Here is a 21,877-nt window from a genome sequence, read left to right on the forward strand (position 1 = left end):
AAAAGTTTGAGGCAATATCTGAAGAGTTTTTGTTACGATCTTTGAATTCATGGTAGAGTCCTTGATTGTAGGTAAATCTTGCTTTACATTGGGGCCCAGTATTCTTCTTAAACCTTGTTCGCTGTAGGAGACTTTTCTCTCTTGGGGTTCATGTGTCTTCAGTGGATTCAGAGGTTTGTGAGAAAGAGATGGGAGCAGACAGGAGAGATCTTCTCAGTCCAGGAGCAAACAGAGTTCAAACGCTCTGTGGCTAGTACAAAAGGCCCTGGAACAGCCAGTTAGTCATATGACCACCTGGTCCAACCAGTCCTGGCCCCTGTGGATTGTGTCACCCCAGCAGGCCCTGGAATGCGCTTCCCCACCCCTTACTGTCCGGTGATTAACATCCATTGTGGGTTGAATGTGTCAGGGAATGGTCCTTTGTCAACACAAACACCATCTGTTGGTATGCAAATGTTTTTTCCAGCCATGGCTGATCTGTTCAACAAGTCATTTTCTTGCTCAAGCAACAGTTAAAAATCAATGTTCATATGACAAAACCAATGTGCCTCATTCTTGGCAAGTGCGGGCCTGCATGACACCTCCACTGAGAGTGGGAGCACTGAGGAACCTAGAAGCTTTATTTAAATGATGATTGACTGTTAAAATTAGTTAGCTTTACACGTCATGTGTTGCAGTGGGTTTGTCACCCTCGCCAGTGTTCCCTCCAATTTTGTTTGGAGTGCATGGGTGATTCACTTAAGTGCATGGCTGTTTAAATATTTTGCAGGGACTGACTTGTGCACAGAGCTTTCAGGTTAGAGGAAACATTCACCCTCGCACATGATTTTCTGGTTTCTGGATTATTATCACGGCCATAGATTATCAAACAAATTGTGATCCTAGTGGATTTAATTATTTGGAGTACAGATACAACTGTGCACAAACCAAATCCCAAAAACTGAAAGATATACAACCACTCAGGTGCACAGGTCAAGGATCTGACTTCCTGGATTAACAGAGGGCTGGAGAGAGCAGGTGAGGAACCAATTCTTGTGGTCCATGTGGGAATAAATGACATGGGTAGACAGAGAGACCTGATGCTAAATTTAGGACATGAGGAAAGAAGCTTAAACAAAAGATCTCAATTGCAGTGCTTATCGAAATATTATCCATGCCAAGTGCTAGTGAAGAGAGACAGTAATTAGGCAGACCAACACGATGCTTTGATGTAGGAAATCTGGGTTTCAGTTCCTCTAATAATCGGACACCATTTAGAATAAGGGGAGCATATACAGACCAGATGGGCGCCACCTAAAGAGAAGGGGGATAGAGGTGTTGGCAGGCAGAATAGATAGAATGATGTGAGTGTTTAAACGAGAGGCAATAGGTGCATGAGAATACCTATACCAATTGGAGCAAACCTTAATGTTTACCACTGAAAACACAAATCATGTTTAATAAACCTAATTCAAATATTGGAACAAAAACAAAGTAAAAATGTTAATAAAGTAAATGGGAAAGGCAAAAAGGAATAATACTGTACTTGCATTAGTTCAAGAAATCTGACAAAATAAGATGAGTGACCTGGAAGGTTTTGCAGGGTTGGTAGATTGGACATCTTTAGCATCAGAGACATGGGGCTGGATTTTATGATCCTCTCGAAGGCAGGACTTAGGCAGTTGGGGGCCGTAGAATCCTCGTGGAGGCATCCGTCACAGAACCCAACCCTCTAATGCTCCTTCCCAATCCTGTTGGAGGTGGCAAAGTGCCATGGCGGCACTTTGCCCTGATGTAATGATATGTTTACACCTGTTAAATGCTATTTAGCATATATTTGAATGTCATTCATTGTGATCTTAACAGGTGTTCATAGTCTTATGTTTGACATGCGGCACTCAGGTGCCTTCAGTTTCGCATCTTTAAAAAGATAGCGCCACCAAGACAAGAGTCCTCGGTGCCTCGAAAGCCTAAATTGCTTTACTGGTGTTAGCTAGGGGAAGTGGATCGGTGGAAGAACTCAGCAAGTGGATTGTTTATGATGGGGGGAGAACTCGGCAAGTGGATCTTTTATGGGGTGGGTGGGAGAGCTCGGCAAGTGATTTGTCTGTGAAGTGGCTGCAAGCCCAGTGGGGCTGCTTGCAGACAACAAAACATTTTTTAAGCAACACAGAAGTGAAGCCTCAGGGAGATATTGATAAAGGCACACCAGTGCAAATGCAGGGCTGGCAGCCTTTTAAAGATGGCTCGGGAACCTGTTCCAGCATCAGGTGACGTCTTGAATGGCGTTGCCATTGACTCTCCCGCCACTTAATTGGGGAGGCCAGCTGCCATCATTATAGGCGGGACAGCTGCCATTTTGCACACCCACCGCTGCCTACAGCAGCAGGATAATAAAATTCAGCGCATGGTGCAATGATTCCAATAAATGGGATACATACCTGAAAGGATATAAATTGTTCAGCCCCTTTACATTGCTTTCATTGATCTCACCAAAGCCTTTGACCTCATCAGCAGACGTGGTCTCTTCAGACTACTAGAAAAGATTGGATGCCCACCAAAGCTATTAAGTATCATCACCTCATTCCATGAGAATATGAAAGGCACAATTCAACATGGTGGCTCCTCATCAGACCCCTTTCCTATCCTGAGTGGCGTGAGTGGGATTTTCTTCTCCCTACTGCTTCCACATGCGTTCACATCCTCGGAAGAAGGAATTTTCCTCCACACAAGATCAGGGGCAGGTTGTTCAACCTTGCCCATCTAAGAGTGAAGTCCAAAGTACGGAAAGTCCTCATCAGGGAACTCCTCTTTGCTGACGATGCTGCATTAACATCTCACACTGAAGAGTGCCTGCAGAGTCTCATCGACAGGTTTGCGGCTGCCTGCAACGAATTTGGCCTAACCATCAGCCTCAAGAAAAGGAACATCATGGGGCAGGACGTCAGAAATGCTCCATCCATCAATATTGGCGACCACGCTCTGGAAGTGGTTCAAGGGTTCACCTGCTTAGGTTCAACTATCACCAGTAACCTGTCTCTAGATGCAGAAATCAACAAGCGCATGGGTAAGGCTTCCACTGCTATGTCCAGACTGGCCAAGCGAGTGTGGGAAAATGGCGCACTGACACGGAACACAAAAGTCCGTGTATCTAGCCTGTGTCCTCAGTATCTTGCTCTATGGCAGCGAGGCCTGGACAACGTATGTCAGCCAAGAGCGACGTCTCAATTCATTCCATCATCGCTGCCTCCGGAGAATACTTGGCATCAGGTGGCAGGACCGTATCTCCAACACAGAAATCCTCGAGGCGGCCAACATCCCCAGCTTATACACACTACTGAGTCAGCGGCACTTGAGATGGCTTGGCCATGTGAGCCGCATGGAAGATGGCAGGACCCCCAAAGACACATTGTACAGCGAGCTCGCCACTGGTATCAGACCCATCGGCCGTCCATGTCTCCACTTTAAAGACGTCTGCAAATGCGACATGAAATCCTGTGACATTGATCACAAGTCGTGGGAGTCAGTTTCCAGCGTTCGCCAGAGCTGGCGGACAGCCATAAAGGCAGGGCTAAAGTGTGGCGAGTCGAAGAGACTTAGCAGTTGGCAGGAAAAAAGACAGAGGCGCAAGGGAAGAGCCAACTGTGTCACAGCCCCGACAATCAAATTTTACTGCAGCACCTGTGGAAGAGCCTGTCACTCTAGAATTGGCCTTTGTAGCCACTCCAGGCGCTGCTCCACATACCACTGACCACCTCCAGGCGCTTACCCATTGTCTCTCGAGATAAGGAGGCCAAAGACAGCAGCCAATTTTCTGGCATAAAATGGACACAAAACATCCAATTTAATTGGATGACCTTCGGTCAATCTGAGCAGGCATTGTGTTCACTGCTTAATTTGTAGGCCCCTTTTTTGGGCCCCTTAATTATGTAGACTGAAGGCCTAACGCCCTGACAGATCCCATTGACAGATTTATCGACAATGAGCAGGAATGCCTCTCTGACTACACACAAGTCACGATTGGCCCTCAGACTAATTTCTTAACCTGTATCAGGAGAAAGGAAGGTGGTGTGACAGTACATGTAAACTGATGCACAAATGAGGGAGGATATGAAAAAGGAAAATCAGAGAATCATTTTTGGGTAAAAATAATAAATGGTAAAAGAGGTGAACTCATACTGGGAGTAGGCTAAAGACACCAGGTTGGCATATGTCCATCTACGAAAGATGATGGACATGCAGCAAACAATCCATTTAGGTGAGGTGTCGTCTCTTGGTGCACCTTTGCTGCTGACCAATCCTTGAGAGATAGGTTCTGCCACAAGTGCCGCATGTGACACTGTGAGTCGTTTTCGGCATTAGCTGCTGTTGACAAACTGCTGCAGCAACTGGTCGCCATAGTGCATACCAGTCCACAGGATGTGTCATCATTTCCCTCTTTCACCAGCTTGTGACTTCCACGTGTGATAGTCGATACTTAGGGCCTTCATGTCATGCTTGCAAACATCCTTGAAGGGGAGCTTTGGGCGACCCAATGGTTGTCTGGCCCTGGCTACCTCACCATACAGAAGGACCTTGGGTATGTGACTATCGTTCATCCTGCAGACATATCCAATCCACCAAAGCCGCCTCTGTTTGATTAGTGCCAACACACTTGGGAGCTTTGCCTTTGAGAGGACTGCCACATTTGTGACTTTGTCCTGCCAGGATATACCCATACTGAGCAGCAGACAGCAAAGATTCTTTTCCTGGTAGCTGCAAGTTGCCCATGTTTCACAGCCATACAGCAAGGCACTGAGAACACAGGCTTTATGAACCATCAGCTTGGTCCTAAGGGTCAGCTTGGTATTATCCCATGCGTGTTTAGCGAGTCCACCAAAGGAGCTAGCTGCTTTCCTTGTGCGTGTATCAAGCTCTGCATCAAGGGACAGATTGTCTGTCACCGTGGACTCAAGGTAGCAGAATTTGCTAACCACTTCCAGTAGGGTGTTATTCAGTGTGATCAGGGGTGGAGATGCAGCACCTTGTCCCATGACCATGGTTTTCTTGACACTTGTAGTCAAGGAGAACAAGTTGGGAGAGACAGAGGTAAGTGAGAAAGTCTTGTTGATATAAGAAAGGCAGCTCGTAAGAAACTGCTATTGTAAATGGTTCCCCCTCCTCTGGTACCATTTTCACCCCCTCACCACCTATCAAATTTGCTGTCATTAATACCTCCTCAAAAAAACAAACCTTGACCCTTCTGTCCTTGCAAATTATTACCCGAATTTGCAACTTCCCTTTCTCTCCAAAGTTGTTGAACATGCTGCCGTCTCCCAAACCAGTGTTTATCTTTCTCGCAACTCCATGTTTAAATCTCTTCAAACAGGTTTCTGCCTCTGCCACAGCACTGACCAAAGTCACAGATTATATCATATATGGTTGTGATAAGTGGTGCACAATCCCTTCTCATCCTTCTTGATATATCTGTAGTCTTTGACATGGTTGACCACAATATTCTCCTCCAATGTCTCTCCTCTGTTGGCCAGCTGAAAGGGACTGCTCTCATCTAGTTCCATTCTTATCTACCCAGTCACAGTCAGGGAATCTCTTTCTATGACTTCTCTTTCCAAGCCCCCACCATTACCTTTGATTTACTCCAAGGATCTATCCTTGCACATAAGAACAGAAGAAATGGCTCCATCCTATTTTCAAACATATGTTGCCCCTGAGTGAAAACAGGTCAGGTTCCTCATGTATGCTGGTAACACCCACTACCTCACTATTACTGTCTTGAAAAAGGCGAGTATTCATTACCCTTCCTTAGTTGTCCATGAGAAAGTGGTGGTGAGTATTCTTCTTGTAACATTTCAGTCGATTTGGTAAAGTTACTTGTACAATGCTGTTAGATAGGGAGTTCCAGGATTCTGAACCAGTAATGATAACAAAATATATCCAAATTGACCTTTTCTGAATTCCCCCACCATCAACATCCTGGGGGTCACCATTGACAAGAAACTTAATTGGACCAGCCATATAAATGCTGTAGCTACAACAGCAGCTCAGAGTCTAGGGATTCTGTGGTGAGTAACTCACCTCCTCACTCCCCACAGCCTGTCAACCATCTGCAAGTCACAAGTCAGGAGTGTCAGCACCTGCCTGGACGAGTGCAGCTTCAACAACACTCAAGAAGCTTGACACCACTGAAGACGAGGCACTCCATCCACCACCTTAAACATTCATTCCCTCCAATGGCGGCACAGTGGCGCAGTGGTTAGCACCGCAGTCTCACAGCTCCAGCGACCCGGGTTCAATTCTGGGTACTGCCTGTGTGGAGTTTGCAAGTTCTCCCTGTGTCTGCGTGGGTTTCCCCCGGGTGCTCCGGTTTCCTCCCACATGCCAAAGACTTGCAGGTTGATAGGTAAATTGGCCATTATAAATTGCCCCTAGTATAGGTAGGTGGTAGGGAAATATAAGGACAGGTGGGATGTGGTAGGAATATGGGATTAGTGTACGATTAGTATAAATGGGTGGTTGATGTTCGGCACAGACTCGGTGGGCCGAAGGGCCTGTTTCAGTGCTGTATCTCTAAACTAAACAAAACTAAACATGCCATGGCAGTGGCAGCGGTATGTACCATTGACAAGATGCACTGCAGTAACTCGCCAAGTCGCCTTCGACAGCACCTGCCAAAGCCACGACTTCTGCCATGAGAATAACAAAGGCAGCAGATGCATGGGAACACCACCTTCAAGTCACACACCATCTTGACGTGGAAATATATCAGAGTTCCTTCCCTGTCGCTGGGTCAAAAACCTGCAACTCCCTTCCGAAAAACACTGTGCACGTACAGATACCAAATGGACTGCAGCGGTTCACGAAAACAGCTCACCACCACCTTCTCGAGGGCAATTAGGGATGGCCAAAAAATGTTGCCCATGCCAACGATGCTCACATCTCATCAAATAATTTTTTAAAAAGTTGGATTGGTGTGTGACTTGGAAGGGAATTTACAGATGATGTGACAAAAGTGAATTACTAAGGATACTGGAAATACTCAGTAGGTCAGGTAGCATCTGTAGCGAGAGAAACAGAGTTAATGTTTCAGGTCCATGCCCTTCATTCAAACTGGGAAAAGTTAGAAATGTAATAGGCTTTCAGGAAGTGAAAGCTGGAAGGGTGGGAAAAAGAACAAAAGGGAAGGTCTGCGATAGGGTGGAAGTCAGGAGAGATTAAATGACAAAAGGATTGGTGGTACAAGGCTAAATGGAGTGGTAAAGGGACAAGTAAACAAAAGATGTGTCTAGAAGAGTTGTGAGTTCTGGACTCAAAGATTCAAAGAGTCAAAGGGCTGAATTTGTAGGTCCCGTTGGGAGTGGGAACGAAGGCAGGTAGGGGATGAAAATACTGTTACCAGCTGGCGTGCTAGTTCTATGTTGCCGTTTCTGCCACTGGCAAGTTTCACCGAGGTTGGGGGAGGGCAACCACCCCCACCCACCCCCCAAGAACCTGTACAATCGTTGATTACTGTAATTGATGTTGTTAAAGAGCTCACTAAGAGCTCGTTGAGGGACATGCTGTGATATTGGTGGGGACGCACGTGCTGCATGCTGAGTCAGGGGCAGGCCTGGTTCATTAAAGCGAATTCTGTGCTGGGACCCAGTCATGGCTGCCCCAACAAAATAGGAGGGTCCAATAACAGGGAGAAGGGCTCAAAGAGGGATTGGCCATTGACACACACGTGCCATTGGGTCAGCACAAGTTGTTGGGAGAGTGGCCACTAAGCGCTCGGGCAGTGCAGGGGGTCGTCACCCTACTGGCATCACAGGGGTATAAGAGGAGGGGAAAAGACTTCCAAACACATTTTGGAGGCCACCTGAGCACGAGGAGGGCAGCATCGAGCAATGGGGAGCATGACTCTCAGATATTAGGTCCATAAGCACTGAGGAGCAACATCCCTCACAGGAGTGACAGAGCCCCAGTCCTGAGGAGGGCAGAGGAGTGGGATGAGGGGCAGGAAGGCAACAGAAGCCATACCCTCAACATTGGCTGTACTGCAAAAGATGGAGCTACCTGGATGTCAGAGAACCAGTGCCACAGAAGACTGATTCTCCAGGCAGATGGTCACAGAGATTTGTGTCCTCGTGGCAGAAGACCTCACACCTCACAGCACTGCAATACAATACAATAGATTGAGAGGGTAGGTGAAGTGCAAAATAAGAATGACAAATAGAGAATATGAGAATAGAATGGCAGTCAACATAAAAGGGAACCCATAAATCTCCTACCGGCACATAAATAGTGAGCAAGGAGTAAGAAGTGGAATGGGGCCGTTTAGGGATAAGAAGGTAATATATGCTTAGAGGCACAGGACAAGGCTAGAATACTTAATCACTACTTTGTATCAGTGTTTATTAAGGAAGAGGAATCTGACAAAATATTGGTAGGAGAGAGTAGAGGCAATAGATAGGGTAAACTTTGAGAGGGAGGAGGTACTGGAAAGGCTGGCTATGCTTAGGGTAGATAAGCCACCTGGTCCGGATGGCTTGTATCACAGGTTGCTCAAGAAAGTTGGACTGGAGATAGTGGAAGGGCTTGCCATAATCTTCCAATCTTCCCTGGATATGGGTGAGATTTCAGAGGATTGAAGTGGCAAATGTAACACATTTATTCAAGAAAGGCTGTAAGGACAGCCCTAGCAACTAAACGCCAGTTAGTTTCTATGAGATCCCCTCTCATTCTTCTGAACTCCAGCGAATATAATCCGAACCGACTCAATTTCTCCTCATACGCCAGTCCCGCCATCCCAGGAATCAGTCTGGTAAACTTTTACTGCACTCCCTCGATAGCAAGAAATTCCTTCCTCAGATAAGGAGACCAAAACTGCACACAATATTCCAGGTGTGGCCTCAACAAGGCCTTGTATAATTGCAGCAAGACATCCTTGCTTCCGTACTTGAATTCTCTCGCTATGAAGGCCAACATTTGCCTTTTTTATGTTTTACAGTTTTGGTCTCCTCATCTAAGGAAGGATATATGGAGTGGCTTGCTAGGTCATTTCAGAGGGCAGTTAAAAGTCAACCACAGTGGTGCAGTGGTTAGCACCGCAGCCTCACAGCTCCAGTGACCTGGGTTCAGTTCTGGGTACTGCCTGTGTGGAGTTTGCAAGTTCTCCCTGTGTCTGCGTGGGTTTATGCCGGATGCTCCGGTTTCCTCCCAGAGCCAAAGACTTGCAGGTTGATAGGTAAATTGGCCATTGTAAATTGCCCCTAGTGTAGGTAAGAGAATGGTGGGGATGTGGTAGAGAATATGGGGTTAATGTAGGATTAGTATAAATGGGTAGTTGTTGGTCAGCACAGACTTGGTGGGCCGAAGGGCCTGTTTCAATGCTGTATCGCTAAATAAATAAATAAATTACTGTGGGCCTGGAGACACATGTAGGCCAGACCAGGTAATGACGGCAGATTTCCTTCCCTAAAGGTCTTTAGTGAACTCGATTGGGTTTTTACAACAATCGACAATGGTTTCATGGTCACCATTGGACTATCATTTTTTAAAAATTCCAAATTCTTCACATTGAGAATACCTTCCATCGTGTTGTGTGGCACAACCACCGTGATAAATGGGATAGATTTCGAACAGATCTAGCAATGCAAAACTGGGCATCCATGAGGTGCTGCGGGCCATCAGCAGCAGCAGAATTGTACTCATCCACAATCTGTAACCTCATGGCCCGACATATCCCCCACTCTCCCATTACCATCAAGCCAGGAGACCAACCCTGGTTCAATGAAGAGTGCAGGAGGGCATGCCAGGGGCAGCATCAGGCATACCTCAAAATGAAAGCGAAATACTGCAGATGTTGAAAATCTGAAATAAACACAGAAAGTGCTGGAGATACTCAGCAGGTCTGGCATTGTGTGATCCGCTGCACGTGAGGATCCATATGCATCAGAGGCAATATCAACTGGCAGGTGAGATCCACGTAGAGGCCCCAGGTCGTGAGCAGCAGACCCCAAGGGGAGCTCGCCATTACATTTGCCGTGCATCTACAGGCCCCACATGACATGCCATTGGATGTCAGAGCACCAGTGTCAGAGGTGACTGCGCATGTGGAGAGAGTGGTGACACGTCTCTGTGCCCTGGTCAAGGATGAACTGCAGCCCATGGGCTCCGGTGGACATTCCATGCCTTTGTTCCTCATAGTGGCAGCGATTCGCATGCCTGACACCTCTGCAGCTTTTTAGGCACTCACCAGAGACCTTTGTGTGGTCACGCAGTCAGCAGTGCACCGCTGCATCAGGGAGGTTACTGGAGGGCCAGTGAGTATGTCTGCTTCAGGATGGACTCTCACAGCCAGGCCCAGAGGGCCATTGGTTCTGGCACCATTGCCGGAGAACCATAGGTTGTAATGTTCATCGACTGCACTCATGTGGCCATCAGGCCTCCCGCCAGGCTACCACCTGCAGACGTCACCATTAAAGGACCCCTCTCAATCTAGATGAAGCTTGTATATGATCACCGAAGATGCTTGCTGCGAATGTGTGACCGCTTCTCAGATAGCTGCCATAACTCTGGGTCTTACACTGAACTGACTCAGAGGGGTGGCTTCTTGGAGATATGGGCTATCCTTTGCAGACATGGCTCCCGACATCAGTGAGAGAGCCCACCACTTCCACAGAGGAGAGATACAAGACCAGCCACTGAGCTACATGAGCCACCATTGAGCAGGAAATCGGCATGCTGAAAGAGCGCCTCCAATGCCTGTATGGATAGGATAACCCCTGTACTACAGACCGAAATGGCCACCTCCTTTCTTTGCTGCTCTGCACAACTACGTATCCAATAGGGGCCAGGTCTGGCATGATGATGAGAGACATCAACAGGATTCCTCCTCGGACCATGAGGACGCTGGGGACCTACAACATGAAAGACGCATGGGAGGGCAGATGGCACCCAAACTCTGCACAAAGGGCTACCAGTGAGCTAGGGATGTACGGAAGTAGCTGATCAGACTGTCTGCTCCATAGGAACCAACATGAGCTCTGCAAGCCACACATCACCCACGCTCACCTGTTGGGCACCAGTCCACATTTGCAGCATCCCTGTGTAAACCATTAGAGGCAGCAGCTGACTGAGCCAATGTCCACGTCACTGCATCCGTGGAGACGTTCATGAGTAATGGTGGCATGGCAATGATGTTGTTGCATATGTCGGCTCTCCTGAAGGGCCAACGGTGCAAAGGGATGTGACAGTGGCACTACATGCGGGCACACCTCATTCACACAGAGAAAAGGACACACATGTTTGTGAGGAACATTTAGTGAAAGATTTATTTACATTACTGTGACACCCGCGCATTCCCATTTGTGTCAGTGTGTTCTCTGGGAACTGCTATAATACCTTTTATGGTCTATTTAAGTCTCACGTCCTGGAATGTACAAATTTAAGATTATTCAACCAGGTGCGGCATGCCTACAAGAAGGAATGTTACACTTGAGTGGGAGAAGAGGATCGCAACTTCACAGGACACTGGGACACAGCAGGGTAAGTATGTGGCAGCAAAGTGGAAAGTGCGGGGGTAACTCAGCAGGTCAGGCAGCATTTGTGGAGAGAGAAGCAGAGTTAATTTTCAGGTCTGTGAACTTGACCTGCTGAATTTCTGCAGCACTTTCTGCTTTGCTGCCAGATTGACAGCAGCCCCACTCTTCTGCAGTCAGGTAAGTATTCTTTGACAGCTGTCAGGAAGCAGATGCTGGGGCACTTAAAATAGGGCCCCTGCACCTGCTGCACAGCTGTCAAAAACTCTCTTACTGCACCGAATGTCCCGCCTCTCCCCACGTAATATGGGAAGGTGGCTCGGCAGCGTGATTCTAATGAACCCCCGTGCGTAATATCGCGGGGGCTCTGCGGCGGCCGCTAAGTGCAGCGCCCTGCTGAGTTGAAAGGGCACCGTGCTGATAAAATTCTGCCCAGTGTGTTTAAAAAACAACCCTGTTACAGTAAGACCAGGTGAAGGCTGAAAGGGACCCCCAGACACCTTTCTCACCTGGTCATAACAGTATGTTTGCATTTGAAAGCTAATGCACACCAAGATTATTCATTTATGAAGAGGTATTTGGCACCTAACAACTATGTTTTTTTGGGGGGAATAAGTCTATGTATCCAATAAGTTTAAATTGTATGGTAAATTGCTTTTTAACAACTTTCGTAATTATTGGCTGCTATTTAATGTGCAAGGTACAAATGGGCGTTTGCTTTGCTCAAGGTTAATTTACAACAACATCAACAACAACTTGTATTTATATAGCATCTTTTAAGTAATAAAATGTCCCACAGTGCTTACTGGAACTCTATAAAGCAAAATTTGACACCAAGCCACCTAAGGAGATATTAGGCAGATGAGAAAAAGCTTGAGGAACAGCACCTAATCTTTCAATGGCACTTTGCAGCCTTTGGACTCAATATTCAGTTCAAAAATTTCAGATCCTAATTTCTGTCCCCATTTTGTTTTGTGTTTTTTGGTTTTGTTTTTGGGTGGCAGTTTTTGGTAATGATTCGGCTTTCCCATTTACGCCTCCTCGAGGCACATCTTTTGTTTCTTTACTTGCCCCATTATCACTTTTGCCTTGCATCATCCCTGTTGTCATTTACTCTTTCCTGTCTTCCACCCCATCGCAGACCTTCCCTTTAGTTCTCCGTGCCTCTTCACTTCTGTATCTCTATGCTTGCTTAAACCTGTCACGTTTCTAACTTTTTCCAATTCTGATGAAAGGTAATCAACCTGAAACATTCACTCTGTTTCTGTCTCAGCTAGACCTTCTGAGTATTTCCAGCATTTTCTGTTTTTATTTCATATTGTCCAAAAGCTTGGTCAAAGAGGTAGGCTTTCAGGAGCATCTTAAAGGAGAAAAGCAAGCTAGACAGATGGAGAGGTTTTGGGAGTGAATTTCAGAGCTTAGGACCTTGGCAGCTGAAGGTATGGCCATCAACAGTGGAGCAATTGAAATCAGGGATGTTCAACAGTCCAGAATTAGAGAAGTGCAGGTATCTCAGAGGGCCACGGGGCTGGAGCAAATTGCAGAGACAAGGAGGAGTGAGGTCATGGAGGGATTTGAAAACGAGGATCAGAGTTTTAAAATCGAGGCATTGCTTAACCGGGAGCCAATGTAGGTCAGCAAACACACGAGTGATGGGTGAACAGGACTTGGTGCGAGTTAGGATATGGGCAACAGAGTTTTGGATGACCTTTCTAATTTACAGAGGGTAGAACATGAGAGTTCGGCTGGGAGTCCATTGGAATAGTCAAGTCTAGAGGTAACAAAGACATGGATGAGAGTTTCAGCAGCAGATGAGCTGAGGCAGGAGCAGAGTCATGAGATGTTACAGAGGAGGAAATAGGTGGCCTTTAGTGATGGCACAAATACGATGGGCTGAATGGCCTCCTTCTGTGCCATAAATTTGCGATGATGCTATGTGGTTGGAAGCTCATCTCAGGGTCAAACATGACACCAAAGTTGTATTTAGATTACTGCCTACATTACAATTATTAAGCAGTGAGAAGATCCACTAAAATACTAACACAAAGCAAATTCCAACCACATGTAATCTTTAGTAATAGTAATCAACATTTACAGAAATACTGGTTTAGTGACATTTTCTCCCTTAGCATTATAATTACCTGTCTGCAATGACCCTGGTGCACTCATGTTTGAACAAAGCTAACAATGTCTCCATACTGGAGCACTCATCAGCTTTTACATTCAACATTCCCTGCCAGATGCGAGATAGGTCCCTCAGATTAAAGATGTAATGAAAGTTAGCTGGAGTAGGTAGCATTTTCACCTAGAAAAAAAATCAAATCAACCTTCAAGATTTGCAAGAAACATAGGTTATGAAATTAGTCTTGGACGATAGGTAAAGCAGACATTAGAGAATAAGCAGCTCGTTTTATACACCACCTGAATTTCTTTTCTTTAATGGAAAAGAAAATCGGCTTGATGTAAAAGAGGTTGCTGATTCGCTCATGCTCATTTCATACTTTCGCCAAAGACCAATTTCACCTTCATAATAATCTAATCTTAACTACCTGAGACCATCAGTAAGTTTTTCATGATTTAAACTGCAAATAAATTGTACCATCTGATATGAACATTAAATGCAACTAATATCATAGATTAACAGACTGAAATACAGGACATACCTGGGCAATTTTCCACATTGTAGGGAAGATGCCAGTGTCATAGCTGTACTGGAACAGCTTGGCTAAGGGCGCGGCAAGTTCTGGAGCACAGCTCACAGGTCACCGGAATATTGTCAGGGCCCATAGCTTTTGCAGTATCCAGTGCCTTCAGTGGTTTCTTGATATCACGCGGAGTGAATCGAATTGGCTGAAGTCTGGCATCTGTGATGCTGGGGACTTCAGGAGGAGGCCAAGATGGATCATCAACTCGGCACTTCTGGCTGAAGATTGTTTCAAATGCTTCAGCCTTGTCTTTTGCACTGATGTGCTGGTCTTCCCCATCATTGAGGATGGGGATATTTGTGGAGCTACCTCCTCCAGTTAGTTGTTTAATTGTCCACCACGATTCACGGCTGGATGTGACAGGACTGCAGAGCTTCGATCTGATCCATTGGTTATGGGATCACTTAGCTCTGTCTATCGCATGCTGCTTAAGCAGTTTGGCACGCAGATAGTCCTCTGTTGTAGCTTTACCAGGTTGACACCTCATTTTGAGGTATGCCTGGTGCTATTCCTGGATCTGGAGCTGCGAATGGACTCACTGTGGAGCATCCGTGATGCTGAGGATCGCACGTTTAGCAAGGCAGTCACACTGCAGGTAATGGCTGCAGAGGCAGTGAAGGGATGGGTGACCACCGGGAGGAGTAGTAGGTGCAGGCAGGTAGTACAGGAGTCCCCTGTGGCCATCCCCCTCTCAAACTGTTGGGGCGGGGGGAGGGGGGGGGGTGGGTGGCCTTCCAGGGGAAAGCAGCAACAGCCAAGTTCGTGGCACCACGGATGGCTCTGCTGCACAGGAGGGGGTGAAAAAGAGTGGGAGAGCCATACTGATAAGGACATTCAATTGTAAGCGGAACAGGCATTTCTGTGGCCACAACTGAGACTCCCTGGTGCTAGGGTCAAGGATGTCACGGAGCGGCTGCAGGACATTGTGAAGGGGGAGGGTGAACAGTCAGAGGTCGTTCTACATATTGGTACCAACGACATAGGTAGAAAGAGGGATGAGGTCCTGCAACAAGAATTTAGGGTGCTAGGTAGCAGATTAAAACGCAGGACCTCAAAGGTTGTAATCTCTGGATTACTCCCGGTGCCACGTGCTAGTGAGTATAGGAATAGGAGGATAGAGCAGATAAATGCGTTGCAGAGGAGGTGGTGCAGGAGGGAGGGCTTTAGTTTCCTGGATCACTGGGTCTGTTTCTGGCAAAGGTGGGACCTGTATAAGTTGGACGTGTTGCACCTGAACTGGGGTGGGACCAACATCCTTGCTGAGAGGTTTGCTAGTGCTGTTGGTGGGGGGGTGGGGGGAAGGGGGTGGGGGTTGAAACTAATTTGACAGGGGGGATGGGATACAGAGTGGAAGTACAGTAAGAGGTGATGCACAGTCAGATATAGAAGAGAAACTGAGTCAGTCTAGAAGGCAGAGCAAATATAGACCTGTTAAATACAAGGCTGGATTGCATCTATTTTAATGCAAGGAGTCTTACTAGTAAGGCAAATGAATTGAGGGCATTTATTCGCACATGGGATTATGATATTGTTGCTATCACTGAGACATGGTTGAGGGAGGGGCAGGACTGGCAGCTCAATATTTCAGGGTACAGAATCTTTAGGCGTGACAGGGGAGGGGGGTAAAAGAGGAGGTGGCATTGCACTGTTGATCAAGGAGTCAATTACTGCAGGAAGGAGGGATGATATCTTAGAAGGTTCCTCAAATGAGGCCATTTGGGTAGAACATAAAAACAAAAAGGTGGCAATCACTTGGCTAGGTGTGTACTACAGGCCTCCAAACAGTCAAAGAGAGATAGAGGAGCAGATATGTAGGCAAATCTCTGAGAGGTGTAAAAATAATAGGCTAATAATCGTCGGGGATTTCAACTCTCCCAATATCAACTGGAATGGTCTTCGTGCAAAAGGCTTAAAGGGGGTGGAATTCTTAAAATTCATACAGGAGAGCTTTTTAAGTCAGTCTGTAGAAAGTTCTACCAGAGAAGGGGCAGTACTGGACCCTAATCCTGGGGAATGAAGCCAGACAAGTGGTAGAAGTGTCAGTGGGGGAGCATTGCGGGGATAATGACCATACCTCTGTAAGATTTAAGTGAGTTATGGACAAAGATGGACCAGAAATAAAGGTACTGAATTGGGGGAAGGCCAATTTAAATATGATAAAACAGGATCTGGCCAAAGTGGACTGGGAGCAGCTGCTTGTAGGAAAGTCTACATCAGACCAGTGGGAGTTATTCAAAGAGGAAATAGTGAGAATTCAGAGCCAACATGCACCCGTTAAGGTGAAGGGTAGGACCAACAAGTCCAGGGAAACCTGGATGTCAAGGGATATAGAGGATTGCATCAGGAAAAAAAAAGAGGCTTATGGCAGATTCAGGGGCTGAAAACAACGGAGGCCCGAGAGGAGTATAGAAAGTGTCGGCGGGTACTGAAAAAAGGAGAGCGAAGAGGGGATATGAAAAAACAACGGGCAAGATAAAGGAAAATCCTAAGGCGTTTTATAAGCATATTAAGGGCAAGAGGATAACCAGGGAAAGAGTAGGGCCCATTAGGGACCAAAGTGCCAACTGTGTGTGGAGCCGGAGGATGTAGGTGAGGTTTTAAATGATCACTTTTCATCTGTGTTCACTATGGAGAAGGACGATGTAGGTGTAGAGATCAGGGAGGGGGATTGTGATATACTTGAACATATTAGCATTGAAAGGGAGGAAGTATTAGCTGTTTTAGCAGGCTTAAAAGTGGATAAATCCACAGGCCCAGATGAGATGTATCCCAGGCTGTTATGTGAGGCAAGGGAGGAGATTTCAGGGGCTCTGACACAAATTTTCAAATCCTCTCTGGCCACAAGAGAGGTACCAGAGGATTGGAGGACAGCAAATGTGGTACCATTATTTAAGAAGGGTATCAGGGATAAACCAGGTAATTATAGGCCGGTGAGTCTCACATCAGTGGTTGGGAAACTATTGGAAATATTTCTGAGGGACAAGATTAATTTCCACTTGGAGAGGCAGGGATTAATCAGGGATAGTCAGCATGGCTTTGTCAAGGGGAAATTGTGTCTAACTAACTTGATTGTATTTTTCGAGGCGGTGACCAGATGTGTAGATGAGGGTAAAGCGGTTGATGTAGTCTACATGGACTTCAGTAAGGCTTTTGATAAGGTCCCACATGGGAGATTGGTTAAGAAGGTAAGAGCCCATGGGATCCTGGGCAATTTGGCAAATTGGATCCAAAATTGGCTTAGTGGCAGGAGGCAGAGGGTGATGGTCGAGGGTTGTTTTTGCGAGTGGAAGCCTGTGACCAGTGGTGTACTGCAGGGATCGGTGCTGGGACCCTTGCTGTTTGTCGTGTACATTAATGATTTAGACATGAATACAGGAGGTATGATCAGTAAGTTCATAGATAATACGAAAATTGTGGTGTCGTAAATAGTGAGGAGGAAAACCTTAGATTACAGGATGATATAGATAGGCTGGTAAGATGGAGGGAGCTGTGGCAAATGAAATTTAATCCTGAGAAGTGTGAGGTGATGCATTTTGGGAGGAATAGCAAGGCAAGGGAATATGCAATGGATGGTAGGACCTGAGGAAGTACAGAGGATCAGAGGGATCTTGGTGTACTTGTCCATAGATCACTGAAGGCAGCAGCACAGGTAGATAAGGTGGTTAGGAAGGTATATGGGATACTTGCCTTTATTAGCTGAGGCATAGAATATAAGAGCAGGGAGGTTATGATGGAGCTATATAAAACGCTAGTTAGGCCACAGCTGGAGTACTGTGTACAGTTCTGGGCACCACAATATAGGAAGGATGTGATTGCACTGGAGAGGGTGCAGAGGATGTTGCCTGGGCTGGAGCATTTCAGCTATGAAGTGAGATTCAAAAGGCTAGGGTTGTTTTCCTTAGAGCAGGAAGGCTGAGGGGAGATATGATTAAGGTATACAAAATTATGAGGGGCTTTGATAGGTCAGATAGGAAGAAACTTTTTCCCTTGGCAGAGGGGTCAATAACCAGGAGGCATAGATACGGGGCAGGAGGTTTAGAGGGGAGTTGAACAAAATCTTTTTCACCCAGAGGGTGGTTGGATTAGATGAGCACTTGAAATGCCATAGCGTACAAGGCTACAGGCCAAGTGCTGGAAAATGGAATTAGAATAGTTAGGTGCTTGATGGCTGGCACAAACACGATGGGCCGAAGGGCCTGTTTCAGTGCTGTATAACTCTATGACTATATGACTCTAGGTGTTCCTGAGCCACTTTTCAGGCTCTCGTGAGCCACTCCCGGAACACGGATACATAATCGAACACAGTATTCACCAAGGAGAAGGACCTGGTGGATGATGAGCCTAGAGAAGGGAGTGTAGATAGTCTCAGTCATCTCACTATCAAAAAGGAGGAGGTGTTGGGTGTCTTGCAAAGCATTAAGGTAGATAAGTCCCCAGGGCCTGATGGGATCTACCTCAGAATACTGAGGGAGGCAAGGGAAGAAATTGCTGGGGCGTTGACAGAAATCTTTGTATCCTCATTGGCTACAGGTGAGGTCCCAGAGGACTGGAGAATAACCAATGTTGTTCCTTTGTTTAAGAAGGGTAGCAAGGATAATCCAGGAAATTATAGGCCAGTGAGCCTTACGTCAGTGGTAGGGAAATTATTAGGGGGGTTTTATTCAGGACAGGATTTACTCCCATTTGGAAACAAATGGACTTATGAGCAAGAGGCAGCATGGTTTTGTGAAGGGGAGGTCGTGTCTCACTAATTTGATTGAGTTTTTTGAGGAAGTGACGAAGATGATTGATGAAGGAAGGGCAGTGGATGTTATCTATATGGACTTGAGTAAAGCCTTTGACAAGGTCCCTCATGGCAGACTGATACAAAAGGTGAAGTCACATGGGATCAGAGGGGAGCTGGCAAGATGGATACAGAACTGGCTCGGTCATAGAAGACAGAGGGTAGCAGTGGAAGGAAGCTTTTCTGAATGGAGGGATGTGACTAGTGGTGTTCCGCAGGGATCAGTGCTGGGACCTTTGCTGTTTGTAGTATATATAAATGATTTGGAGGAAAATATAGCTGGTCTCATTAGTAAGTTTGCGGACGACACAAAGGTTGGTGGAGTTGCGGATAGTGATGAGGATTGTCAGAGGATACAGCAGGACATAAATCGGTTGGAGACATGGGTGGAGAAATGGCAGATGGAGTTTAATTTGGACAAATGTGAGGTAATGCATTTTGGAAGGTCTAATGCAGGTGGGAAGTATACAGTAAATGGCAGAACCCTTAGGAGTATTGACAGGCAGAGAGATCAGGGCGTACAGGTCCACAGGTCACTGAAAGTGGCAACGCAGGTGGATAAGGTAGTCAAGAAGGCATACAGCATGCTTGCATTCATCGGTCGGGGCACAGAGTTTAAAAATTGGCAAGTCATGCTGCAGCTGTACAGAACCTTAGTTCGGCCACACTTCGAATATTGCGTGCAATTCTGGTCGCCACACTACCAGAAGGACGTGGAGACTTTGGAGAGGGTACAGAAGAGGTTTACCAGGATGTTGCCTGGTCTGGAGGGCATGAGCGATGAGGAGAGGTTGGATAAACACGGATTGTTTTCACTGGAATGACGGAGGTGGAGGGGTGACATGATAGAGTTTACAAAGTTATAAGCGGCATGGACAGAGTGGATAGTCAGAAGATTTTTCCCAGGGTGGAAGAGTCAGTTACTAGGGGACATAAGTTTAAGGTGAGAAGGGCAAAGTTTAGAGGGGATGTGCGAGGCAAGTTCTTTACACAGAGGGTGGTTGAGTGCCTGGAAGTTGCTGGCGGGGGAGCTGGTGGAAGCAGGTACCATAGAGACGTTTAAGAGGCATCTTGACAAATGCATGAATAGGATGAGAATAGAGGGATACGGACACCGGAAGTGCAGAAGGTTTTAGTTTAGGCAGGCATCAAGATCGCCGCAGGCTTGGAGGGCCGAATGGCCTGTTCCTGTGCTGTACTGTTCTTTGTTCTTTGTTCTTTGAAAGATTCGTCCCTCTGTTCTAAAAACATTTCTTTGATTATTTTTAGAGGACCTCCTATTTCATGTCCATAAACTAATTCAACAGGACTAAATCTGATAAACTCATTCGGTGAATCCCTCGTGGCAAACAAAATAAATTCCAACCATTTATCCCAATCATGAGGATGTTCATGACAGTATGCCCTGATCATTGTTTTGAAGGTTTGATGGTCCCATTGTAAAGCCAATTTTGTCTGTGGGTGATATACTCAAGACTTTAACTGTGTTATACTCAGATTACTCATAACTTCTTGAAACATTTTAGACATAAGATTGGAACCTTGATCGGACTGAATCTCAATCGGTAATCCATATCTAGTGAAGAATTTGGTTAACCTCTCTACCACTACCTTCGTAGAAATTGCTCTCAAGGGAATGGCCTCTTGGAACTGAGTAGCCATATCCATGATACTGAGTATATATTAGTGTCCCACTTTTCGGTAATGGTCCTGCACAGTCTACCAACATCCCAGTAAATGGTTCCCCAAAAACTGGTATGGGAATTAAAGGTGCCAGTTTTATGTAAGGTTGTGGTTTTCCCACAATCTGGCAGGTATGGCACCTTTTACAAAACTGCACTACGTTCTTGTAAAGACCTAACCAGTAAAATTGTCGACTTCTATGTGATTGGCTCTTCCAAATCCCCACATGTCCTGCCATAGGAATTTCATGGCTATCCTTAATATTTCCCAGCGAGACTTGAGTGGTACCACGATTTGGTGAACTACCATTCATTCTTCACTTGCAGGTCTCTACTTCCTCATCAGAATCCCATTTTTAATATAGCCTTCTGGAACTCCATTTTCTTCAGCTTCAGCCAATTGTGCCACGATACTTAACTCTGGATCGGCTTGCTGAGCCTGGATCAGAGACTTATTGAACATTTCCTTCGGGTATCCAAATCCCCAAAGAAAGTTTCAGATATTTGGCTATCTCTCTGTGGTGCCAATTTGACTTCCAGCAATGAAACTTATTTAGCCATTGCTCAGGACACTACACATGAAGGAAAAAATTCTGGAACCTTTTCCTGCAATTGTTCTGTCTCTTTGACTTCACTTAGTCTTTTTGTGACTACCGGAGAAGCTACAGCCTTCGCTCCAGCCACATCATTCCCCCAAGTAGGTCAACTCTCTCTGCAGTGTCAGGCAAGCTCCCCCTACCTGCCAAGAATGAGGAAAGTTTCGTCACATGAACATTGATTTTGGACTATTGTTGGTGAAGAAAGAAATTGCTTGAAAAAAGAATTGGAGCCCCTGACTGGAAAGACATTTGCATAGTAACAGACAGTGTTGGAACAAGGGACCCAGTCATTGGTCAGACCTGTTTGGTCACATGACGAGCTGACTATTGGAGTTTTTTGAATTTGAACTTCTAACAGGGAATTTAAAATCAGAAAGCTGTTTGGTCCTGGACTGGAAAAGACCTCTCTCCTGTCTGCTCTCATCTCACTTTCACCAGCTTCGGAAACCATTGAAGACATATGAACCCCAAGAGAGAAAAGTCTCCTAAAGTGAACAAGGTTTAAGAAGAATACAGGGCCGCAATGAAAAGAAAGACTACTTACAAAAGGACTACAGTGACCTCGAAGCACAGTAAACAAGAAATTCTTCTAATATTGCCTCAAACCTCT

The 21,877-nt window shown here is 46.1% G+C and overlaps 1 protein-coding gene across 1 annotated transcript in view; it reads right to left on the minus strand.

Moving 5' to 3' along the window:
- LOC137367179 (dynein axonemal heavy chain 8-like) overlaps positions 1-21,877 on the minus strand; it is a 2,062,041-nt gene that overhangs the window by 529,464 nt on the left and 1,510,700 nt on the right. Inside the window, exon 84 of the mRNA XM_068028615.1 lies at positions 13,640-13,803. Within this exon, the coding sequence (XP_067884716.1) occupies positions 13,640-13,803 (164 nt within the window). The remainder of the gene's footprint in view (positions 1-13,639; positions 13,804-21,877) is intronic.

Source organism: Heterodontus francisci, chromosome 3 (genome assembly GCF_036365525.1).
Source record: "Heterodontus francisci isolate sHetFra1 chromosome 3, sHetFra1.hap1, whole genome shotgun sequence".
NCBI lineage: Eukaryota > Metazoa > Chordata > Chondrichthyes > Heterodontiformes > Heterodontidae > Heterodontus > Heterodontus francisci.